At 41.3% G+C, this 10,899-nt stretch overlaps 1 protein-coding gene across 2 annotated transcripts; it reads right to left on the reverse strand.

Annotated features, from left to right (window-relative positions):
• Nucleotides 1-616: 616 nt before the first annotated feature.
• On the reverse strand, nucleotides 617-9,350 carry TMEM74 (transmembrane protein 74). Of its 2 annotated transcripts, none has more exons than XM_008519324.2 (2): nucleotides 9,207-9,350; nucleotides 617-6,816 (listed from the first exon to the last, which is right to left on the reverse strand). In XM_008519324.2, exon 2 carries the CDS (start codon nucleotides 6,775-6,777, stop codon nucleotides 5,860-5,862), a length of 918 nt encoding a protein of 305 aa, XP_008517546.1. In that variant the 5' UTR covers nucleotides 6,778-6,816; nucleotides 9,207-9,350; the 3' UTR covers nucleotides 617-5,859. The 2 variants fall into 2 exon arrangements, with proteins under 2 accessions (XP_008517546.1, XP_008517544.1); XM_008519322.2 differs by having other exon boundaries at nucleotides 617-6,942.
• Nucleotides 9,351-10,899: the final 1,549 nt, after the last annotated feature.

Genomic DNA, 10,899 nt, shown 5'->3' on the forward strand with positions numbered 1-10,899 from the left:
AAAAAGAGTCTTCTGGCAAAAAATATATATATGAAAAAAACCCACTAGATTTTCTTCCTTCATAGTAGATAAGAATCTTGATATAACTTTTGTTTTAAATAAGTGGAGCAATATATGGGGCCTCACTTCAAATTGTCCCTTTAGAATTCTCAACCTTGACAGCACTCCTACATAATAAGGATAAAATTCTCCTTAATAATATAAATTATGATGCATCCCTCAAATGAAAATGGAGATCAAATTAGATTAAGAGATATTTAAGAGCAGGGGCATAAGCTGATTCAGTATTTGTTTCTCACCTAAAAGCTTTCTAGATTTTTAGGTAAGTGTTTTTAAAAGTATCTTTTCATATATTTTTTTCCTCATCATGCAATTCACACTCTAAATTCAATACTGAGTAATTTAGAGAAACTCAAAGAGCTTTGACTATTTCATGTAAAGTAAAAAAACCAAAGCATAGTTTACTTTGTTTATGATAGGTAGCAAGAAGAATATTCTACTTGAATTAAGGGCAAATATTACTTTTAATTTGGGGGCGCAGATAATTTCAAATATTATTTTAAAAGATTAAATAAACATCACAGTTTTACTTAAATAAAATTTAACAAACACAATAAAACATCTTAATAAATAGTTTTATTTTAAAATTATATCACACACTTGCTATTAACATAGGATCAAATACACTAAGAAAAGCCCATCACTTTAATAACTGCCCTTTTAGAATATCAAAAAACACATAATCGACATCAAATTATTTTTCTTGTGTGGCAAGAAAAGTAAAATTAAAAGCACAGCGAGAACCATAAAGTAAAAACTCTCAATATACTATATAGTAATAACCCATCTTTGCCTTCTTGTACATTTGTTTGGAGCCTGGCTAGGAAGTACAAAGATGGCAGCGGGAAAATAAGAATGGCTATTCCTGAAACAAAGGAGACTTACTAAAACTGGGAGCAAAGGAAAATGCTGCCTGCTGCCCATATTTCCCTGAAATAAAATAATAATACATGGTAAAATAATTTCTAAATAGGTCACACTCTTATGAGCCTACAACTGAGACATTAAAAAAATAAATCAAGGGTTTGTGGGATGCTGAACAACCAAAATAGATCTATACAATTATGGCATCTCATTACGAGGTTGATTCCAAATTCTTCATTCATGACCTGTGAAAGACTTCTCTTGTCCTTGAAGTCAAAATTAAGGCATGCCAAGTTTCCTATAAGAAAATTATTCTAACAATAGCTTTGGGTATTACAGTTCTATAATTATAAAATATTCTCCTAATACATACATAGACTTGAGTGTACATAAAGTGGCACACTAACAAACACAAACCACAGGTACACTCTTAAATGTAAGCCATGGATTTTTGAAATCGCTTTAAGTATTTAAAATAACATCTTACTTTTTACAGTGTCAGTGCATGAGTCAGAAAAATTATTTCCCAAGGTTTATGCCCATAAAAGTCAGAAGGAGAGAATGTTACAGAATACCATGAACCATAAAATGATATGGCTGAAATCAGCTGAAAGACAACGATATGTTAATTCTCTTTCTTATGAACACTTTTATACTGAGAAAAGCCAGTGAGACTTCATTATAATTCTTTTCATCCTAGTCATTCTTTATGCCCAATTCTGGGAAAGGTTGGACTCCATTAGAGAGAACTGGAAGGATCTGTCTTGTTCCTTTGTGACAGTGGAATCTAGCTGCTGGTATTAAATCTCACTGCACAGGTGACCATTGGTAAAGGTCGTGAATCTCTTTTGTCAGACCACATTTTTGTAGTAGCAGTAACTGCTGCAATGGAATCTGACCTTCAGATTGAAAAGCCTTTTCCTAACAGATAAATAGAAATTTTTTCTCTAACTTTAGATGATTAATCCAGGTAAGGTTCTGCATGCGCCTGTGATGAAGGCTGAAATGTTCAAATGCTCCTGCCTAGAAACTTTGCCTGTCACAAAGAACTGAAAATAAGTAGAGCCCCTTGGGTTCAGACCCTTAATTCCCAGTATTCAACTGGCACGGTGCTCACTCACACACGTATCCTTCCCCCTGGGGCAAAAGGAAGGCACAAATGAATTTGGTAGGAAAGTCTGTTTGTCTTAATTTGCACCTAGAAGGACATGGGCCAGCACTGGTCCAACTGGATCCATAAAATAAATAAGTATGAGAGGGATGGACTAATATTTTAAGCAGACAGCAAAGCATGTGATAGTCATATCAAGAGAAGTATCTAGATAGTATGGAATCAAGCGGCGTAGCAGTCATGGGGGTAAAAGCACCCACAGCCACCAAGAACTTCAGGGGTCCAAGCAGTCCTGTACTCCTCTAACCTATAAATCGGCTATGAAATGGAGAGCCTGGAGAAAAACATTCTTCTTATGAGGAGGCCAGGACATCATATTACATGGTCTGCTTCAGGAGCTCCACATGGTTGGGAAGGACACGTAACATTGCAAAGAAAATGCTTCAGCTCTGCCCAAAAACAGTTTAAGGGGCCCTAAAAAGGAACAGTTTATTAAAAATGTCCATTAGCAGCATGTATACCCAGAAGCAATGGAGAAAGGCAGCTTTCCTTCTCATACTCACCCCTTTGCGCCATATTGCTGAACAATGAGCTGCCTTCTTTTCAGATTACGAAGGTGACTCTGAGTTTAGTTTTCTAAAACCTAGTAAATAAAGACCTAAACTACAGACCTCTGAAAAAGGAGTTTTGCTTCTACAGGTCTAGCAATGAAAACTCTCATAGCTAACAACCAGCCCCATGTTAAAGAGATAGAAATTAGGTCATATATCTCCAAGAAGGATCCAAGACCAACACCATGGCTATCATCCGTTCAATGTCTGTAAAATTTGTCACCTGATCTTGCCAAAGTAATTCTAAATAAATATATTTAGAGCCAAAAAACCTTTTTATCTGACTGGAAACAACAGTGTCTAAAGTTTAGGGTTTCTTGTTGTCTGTTACCATGGCCTTAAATTCAAGTAATCTGCATCTTGAATTCAGGCACTGACAGGATGGATTAGGGCTGCACAACTGAAGACCCAGGGAAAAGTGGATTAAGGCAGTTATCTGTATTATGTCAACACAGCACTAAAGGACGTATCTGGTTGATTTTCTGAATTGGTTCTTTTTGGTGTAATGGTCAGCCCTCATAAAAGTAGAATCTTAAAAGAGATGTGCCCTATATATGAGCAGATTTAAGTAATGTTGTTAAAAGTAAACACTTACTTCCTATTATATTTCAGTTATAAAATTTTAAGGAAGGAAAAGAAGAAATATATTCTGTCTTGTTAGGTCATTTTTCCCCCTGAATATTTTATACTTTCTTTTCCCAATTGGAATAGGTAGATACATATATATTGGGATATATATATCTCCTTTCAATCACATCAGAACTATATATAATTTGGTACCACTGCAAGATTCATGAAATGCTTCCAAGTGGAAAGCTTTGGCTTTTTCTCCTTTATCATCAGTTTAACAGAATTGAAAAAAACTTCCTAACACTTGATTTTCAAATTTGTCTGCCTTTATTAGCTGAAAATTGGACCGCACATTAATTCAGCTTAGCCTGCAATTGGGCTAATTAATCCTGTTTCACCAATAAATAAAAACAAAACTCAACTGATTCCACTCAGTTGATCCTTCTACAAATAAATATGTATTTTTTAAAAATCTATTTTTTAAAAAACACACAGCTCAGGCCTACACAGTCAGCCAAGAAGATCATTCCTCTATTGCCACAACATCATCCAAAGTGGGTCCTCAAGCAGGTGAGAAGCTGATATTTTATAAACCTCCATAATATGAAATTTATACCGTTGGTAAACTGGCCTCAACACAAACCATAACAAAGAATCACAGTAAAACAAAAAGGTTGTTCAAAAAGCACAAAGAACCAGCAACAGAAAACAAAAATCATATTTATATTGTCCCAATTATTTCCAAATCAGTAATAGTCCATCACACAGAGTAAGGTAATTGAGCTACATCTAGTTTCCTCTGATACCCATATAATTTCTCATTTTTACTTAATAATTGTTTCACATACCTGTCCTCTCTATTTTTACTATCCTCTGACCCTGCCTTTCTGCATTTCATCTTAATCCTGAGTAACACACGGTGTACCTAACTCATCAGATCAATCTCTGACACCCACAAGAACTCACTCACATAAATATCCCGACTCACACACTCCGTCAGCCAAAGCCACCCACATATTCCACAGTCCTCAACAAAAACTTCAGATGTTAGAATTAGGCTTTAGAATCTACAAAGAAGTCACTTTCTCACTTCCCCATCCCTGCACTCCCACCCCAATTCCCAGCTCCAGTCCTCTTGAAGAATGCCCCCACTGATCCAGCTAACACAGGACTGGAAGTTAAAACAACTCTTGCAGTGGGAGGTTAGAAACACCTCAAGGAATAGTCACAAAATGCAAGCTATTTCTGATATTTCCCCACCCTCTTCCTGAACCATAACCATACTGAGACAGTGACTTAGTGTGAATGCTAGGTGTGTGTTTTGTAAAGTTGTGACCATGTTGCTCATCATGCCTCTCACGGAGCAAGTTTGAACTTCATGAGGCAAGATGTCACGGTTACTAAGGGCCTGGATACAACGTGCTCAGAATGATGCCTAGACCATGGCTGGGGGGAGGTGAGTTCTGGTGGGGTGTGTGATTCCCACCCAACCGATGTCCTTAATCTTTCTCTTGCTTCTCATTTTAATTTTTGGCTGTGGGCTGAAGGACTGCAGCCATCCTGAGGCAACGACTTGTAGCGTGGCCTAGAGCAAGTGATACCCGTTTCTAGGCAGAGTGCCCAAGAGTCTAGCTGCACTTGTATTGGAGGTTTTCTTCAAACAACAACAACAAAGCGTCACCTGGGAGCGTGCCTGAGCCGCCAGTCATGACTCAGACCTGCCTAGATGCTTCGGTGTCTGGAAATATATTAAAAATGTCTTACACTTTGCCTTTCGGGTGTGAGAACCAAGAAAGACTTCAAAAGCATAGGTAACCATATGATGGCTAAACCACAAACAGAAAATGAAATTTATATCAGCAATTAATTTACTTTATCTAGAAAATGAACATGCAACACTGGCTAATATCTGGCACTACCATTCTGGGTTAAATTTGGATTGGTCTTATAATGATTTATATAATTTTCTTTTACTAGAAAGTTTATTCTAATGACTTAGTTGCCACTTCTGAGTACAGGAATAATTTTAAATATAAGAAATGTATTTTTACCTTTTTTTCCTTAATAATCAACATCCTCAAGCTTCAAAATATTCAAAGTCAAAACCCTTATTTTAGTGTTTAGCCAAATTACAGGAAGAAAAAATTTAGAAGAAAATGGATAAGCACTTTTGAGAATTAAATGTAAGCCTTATTATGTGATTAGTGCTTCAGTTCTTTTTCACAAAATAGGTTACTAATTAATCCTACTGTGTGTTGGACCTCCTAGTGTCCGAAGAATATCCCATATCATGTAAAAGAAATCCTTTGTACACTGGGTCATTAGAAATATTTTGCTATAAAGTAGAAACTGATGGCCAATACAGATTAATTAGTCTCAGCTCTTTAGAAGGACAGGTGTCATTGGTTGTGTTTACTTAATGCATCTTACATGGCTTTTCTTCTAAATAAAAAATAGAGAGAGAACAAAAACACTCACTGGCTGTTAGTTTGGGAAAGAAACTTTTCTTACCAGGCAAATAAACTGCACTGCAAATTTTAAGAAATATGTTGGATTTTTTTTTTTTTTTCATAAAAAATGCCAAGGCAGACTCTCAAGAGGTTCACAACCAGTAAACTCTACACAACTGAGTTAACAGTAGAATTAACTCTGTACAGTGAGAGCATCTTCCTCTACCAAGGACAGTTCCAGGGTGTTTTCATTAGCACTGGTTTTCATCCTGAAGTTGAAAGAACCATAAAGTTTTGCAGACTCTTTGGAAGAAGCAAACCTGTTGCGACGATAAAGCTCCCCCTTCCACATAGACATCATTAGCAAACAGGACAGAACGACCCCCCCAAGCGTGAGCAGGCAGAGTCCGGCAATCACACAGCGGTCCAGGTGAGCTCCCAGCCTTGCACTCTCCTTCTCCAGGCGTTCCATCTCCCGGGCCGCCACAGTGTTGGGATCCACGGTCACTTCCCGTGGGACAATGTAAGAGATGATCACCAGCAGGATGCCAGTGACTAAGAACAAGATGGCGCTGATGAAACCATAGTCTACTGACTTCCCTGAAGATGTGGCTTCTGAACTTGTATCATCTTCATCTTCAGATATCAAGGATAAGGCAGCCTCATGGGACCACTCATTTGCATTTCCCCAGTCAAGGTCTCCAGGGTGATTATTCCCTTTTGATAAACAGGAGCTCCGGTTCCTCTGCTCCAAGTTGACATTTTCATCCACATACGTAAAAGAAGTTTCTAATTCCTGGCTGCAGCAGTTGCAGACTTTCCGTTCTGCTGTTCTTTGTTTGTTCCCTGAGTTGAGCGGGCCTGGTGGCAAGGAGTCTGGCTGAATAACACTGTCTTGCAGAAAGGAGGAAGGGGATGCGAGAGAAGGGCTAAGTTTAGACCCTTCCATCTCGGCTGATCTTGGTGTTGACAGACAGTGACTCTGGCAGCAGAGAGCAGCTTTAGTGGCTGCTGCATCTGCCTGGTCACCAGGAGGTCCTCCTGAACTCCAGTCCACAGGGCTGCACAGGGCTGCCTGGCTGCTTTCCTTAGCAAGGTAGTGGAGCTCCATCGGAGCTAGTCAGACATCCCCCAGCAGCTTCCGGAAATTCTGCCAATAGCAACACAGTTAGATAAGAACCCCAGGGGAGCTAAGGCTGCTCTACCATGAGTACTGGTCCAGAGGCCCCCATCTCCTTTGCAGTCACAGTTGTTGACACTTCAGCCCTGGTTCCTCCTAAAAGGGTAAAAGAAAGGAGAGGATACCTAGTGGCAGGAAAGTGTGAAAGGCAAATTCTAATTTATCACAGTGATTAACACTGGGAATCTTAGGTCAGGGTAGAAAAGGAGCACGAAGGAAGTGGCAGTGTCTCTGAAGAAAGCATTGCCATCACCCAGCCAAATTTATCCAGGGACTCACACATTTCTCTGACAGGATCCCTCAAATGAGAAGGCAAGTTTCCTGTATAGGGACACAAATGAGAAAGGCAAGGACCGTTTTTAGCAGAGCTGCTGATTTTCTAGAGAACCTGGGGAAGCACAGACTTCTCAACCATTCAATTATAATTATGTGTTTACATTCTGTTCAGTTCAGAACAGATTCTACTACAGATTAGCTTTAGAGCATCACAATGGGTGAACAAATATGTCCCGATCAGTTGGACTCTGTGGGAGCTGGGGCTCAGAATTTTGCCTGGGTAGCTCTGAAGTGGGTGAAAGATGGCTAGCTTAATCAGCCACCGCTCCTAACCTTACACCTCATAAATCCAATAACCCCAGTCACACAGCCCTATATTTACAAGACCCTATGCTTGTACATTGTGCTTCCATTCCCAACCATCCCCTTGTTGCTACACGGGGGTAGGATGTTCCGGACCCGGAAGTATGTAGACAATACGTCTCACTGTGTGAGCCCTGCAAAATACAACGGGGCAGCCACTCCTCCACACACGCAGCTTGCCTGCTCCAGGTACAGGTCTGCTGCTCCCAATCACTGGGTCTGAGTGGGTCTGAGTTCCTCTCCCTCTGCAGGCTTTGCTAACACATGTGCACAGGAAATTGACCACTATAAGTTTTTAAAAACCAAATCTAGAAATAAAGTAACAATAAAAGATGAGTTATAAACCTAAAGAGCCACAGTTCTGTTGAGGCAAATAGGTGAGAAGCTATTTGCAAAGTTACCTCTGGAACTCTGTATGCCCAACGTGCCCTCATCCCCACCGTTCTAGTATAGAACTCCGGGTTGAGCAGAAACCCATCTGCCTATCTTTCTCTGCCTCTGCTATCTTTCTGAGGAATAAAAGTTCACCTTCTACTATTACCAAGTACAGAGGTCTCAAGCAAGGGCCCCTTTTATTTTGCTTCCAAGTCTGGGGTAATAAGAGATTTAACCCATGACTTGGGAGCTTTATTATGCTTCAAAATCCACAGCTCCAACAGCTGGAAACCCACACAAGAGCGCAATAAGGCTCACCTAAGGTCTACCTGACAACTCACTTAAAATATGGGAAAGGAAATCCACATGTTTTCTGCTCTACATTAGTTTTTTGTTTTTTTTTAAAGCCACTTCTCCCCTATTATCGAACTTCTCTGCAGCCAAAATAGGAAAAAAAAAAAACATAAAATAAAACACCAAGTGCAGGAAAACCACAAGTGAACCAGAGCTTTCCTTTAGCAAGTTGACAGACCCCTACCGCAGGATCCCTCAAGGAACGAAGCGATGGGAATGCGTTTGATAATTACTGAAACGAGAAATCATCTCGCAGTTCCCTCAGACACTGGGCGCTCTGACTAACCTTTGGCACAATTAACTAATCACATTGGACTACTTTGGACAAAACCGGCAGAGTCCCTTATGGGACTTCTAATTTATAACAAAGAGGGAGAAAAATTTCCACTTAATTCCCTTCTCCTGCTTCTCTTTCTCTTTAAAGAAATGAGAGACTCCGCTTGCTCCGTAGGAGATACACTAGCTGCACAGCCGATTTCCTTTGCAGCTCCGTAATCCGGGGCTTCCATCCTCAGTGGAGAATGGATAATCCCAGGGGACTAGAGAAAGGCTCTTTGCTTCCGTCCCCTCCCGCTCTTCTTTCTGGTTTGTTTAAGAGTGCGGTCAATGAAATTGCACCTCAAAGCGAGGAGACTGCACTCTCCCTCGTCCGTCTGCCATCAATTAAGAGCACTAATATTTGCATTGGAACTAACTGACACGGGCGAGGCTGGTCTGGGGGAGGCGACCTCGCGATCCGTCCTGCGCGCGCTGTGCTGGGAGGGCGCGCCGCAGACACCGGGCAGCGGTGGCCTCAGCGGGATCAATCAATCCATTCCGGGTGAACTCCGCGCCCGCCCAAGGCAACGAGGAGTCGGGCTGCTTTCGCCGAATACCCGAAGCAACGCAAGCACCTTGGGCAGGGAGTGGGGACGCGCTCCGCTGCTCCGCCAGGCTCCTGGGGTTTCTGTCTCTTCCAAGCGCCTCCTCCCCGTCCCACTCTCCGCACTTACCTCCTGTCGTGGCCACCCAGTGCGGCTCGAGCACCGCGCGCTTGTCCCTGCGTGGCTTCTCTGGGGAAGTCCTCCGATCACCAGCCACAGCACTTGTAGCCTCCGCGCGCCGGTCTGCTCCGCGGGGTGGGCAGCGCCGTCTGTGCCGGCGGGGCGGGGCGGGGCGGGGCACTCCCTCTTGCGGAGCATCCCGGGAGATGTAGTCCAAGGGAGGCCTCCCTGCCTCCCCCAGTCTGTGTTCTCTCTGCCACCTGCTTGCTTTTGCCCTTCCTGAAGACCAGCTCCCGCTACAGCTCCGTACTCTTGCCTGGCACTTTAGAAGAAAGCGCCGGCTCCTAAACTCAGGGTTGAGGCTCCCAGCCTCAGGTATGGCCACAAGATTATGGAGGAAGGAGTGTATATTTAGTTCCAATTGTGTGCTGGTAATATGGATAGTTTATCTTATTTAATAGTCAGAAATCTTCGAAGTAGATTTTATTAATCCTCATTTTACAGATGAGGAAAGAGGCTCAGGAGAATTAAATGCCTCATCCAAGGTTACGAAGACAACAAACGGTAGCTAATAAATTGTATTGTATCTAGGAATCTGCTTCCAAAGACATTTCCTTCCCCAGAAAATCGGGAGAAATGTAACTATTGAGGGTAAGGATTATCCTGTTCCCCTATGCAGCCCCTGTGCCCAGCAGAGTGTCTGGTATCTGTTTAGTTATGAATAATAATGACCAAAAATAACAATAACATAAATAGCATTTATTATTGCCAGGCCCTCTTCTAATCATTTTAGATACATTAACTCATTTAATGGTCACAATTAATTTTTAAAGTCTTGTAAAAATTCTTATTTTTACAGAAAAGGAAACTGAATTACAAAGAAGCTGAGTAATTTGCCCAAAGTCGTACAGCTAGTACCTAGCAGAGGTGGGGCATGAACCCCAAAAGGTTGAAGCTACTGAGTTGTGACTCCCAGGATAGGACAAAGTAATTCCTTTGGGTCTCCATCCTCTTTTTAACCATAGTGGACCACTGCAGTCAACAGCCAAGGAGAAGGTGTGGTTTGTGGATCATCTCCAAGTTTTCAGCATCTCCTTTGGGGTGATTCTAGGGTTATTGATTGTTTTCATTTAAGAGGAGCAATAGAAGTGTTATAATATTTATAACATGTTGCTGCTTGTGAGTAGCTCACATGAATTCTGTATTGCTTTCTTTCAAATGATAGATCAATCGACTATAATGGCCATTTTGTTGGTTTCCCTTTATATTGATAGAATCCACAGTTTCAGAGTTCCACGGATTTCACAATCTAGCCCCTTTAAAACCTTTTTTCTCCATGACTCTTTTTACCAGTTAGACCCATTTGTTAATAAAGATGACATATGTGCTAGGGTTTTTTCTCCTTTGTTCATTACACTGTTCTCCAGTGAGAACATCCTTCCTCCATTCCCCTATTCCCTCCATCCTCCAAGGACTATCTCATCAAGCCACATTTGTGGGGGTGCATGCTGTTCTCTGTACTATATATTTAAAAGGAAACACAAAGACACCATAGGGTGTCTAAAGGAGAGCAACTAAGAAGTTGAAGAAACTTGCACTCACATTGAACAAGAAGACACTGAAGGAACCTGGCATATTTAGCCAGAAGAGGAGACTTAGAGGAAACAAAAGCTAGCTTTAAGTAACTGGAAGTTTGTAAAAC

This window comes from Equus przewalskii, chromosome 8 (genome assembly GCF_037783145.1).
Source record: "Equus przewalskii isolate Varuska chromosome 8, EquPr2, whole genome shotgun sequence".
Taxonomy (NCBI): Eukaryota; Metazoa; Chordata; class Mammalia; order Perissodactyla; family Equidae; genus Equus; species Equus przewalskii.

What these genes read in the sequence shown, in the direction of transcription:
- TMEM74 (XM_008519324.2), bottom strand. Translation starts at nt 6,777, where the DNA reads ATGGAGCTCCACTACCTTGCTAAGGAAAGCAGCCAGGCAGCCCTGTGC.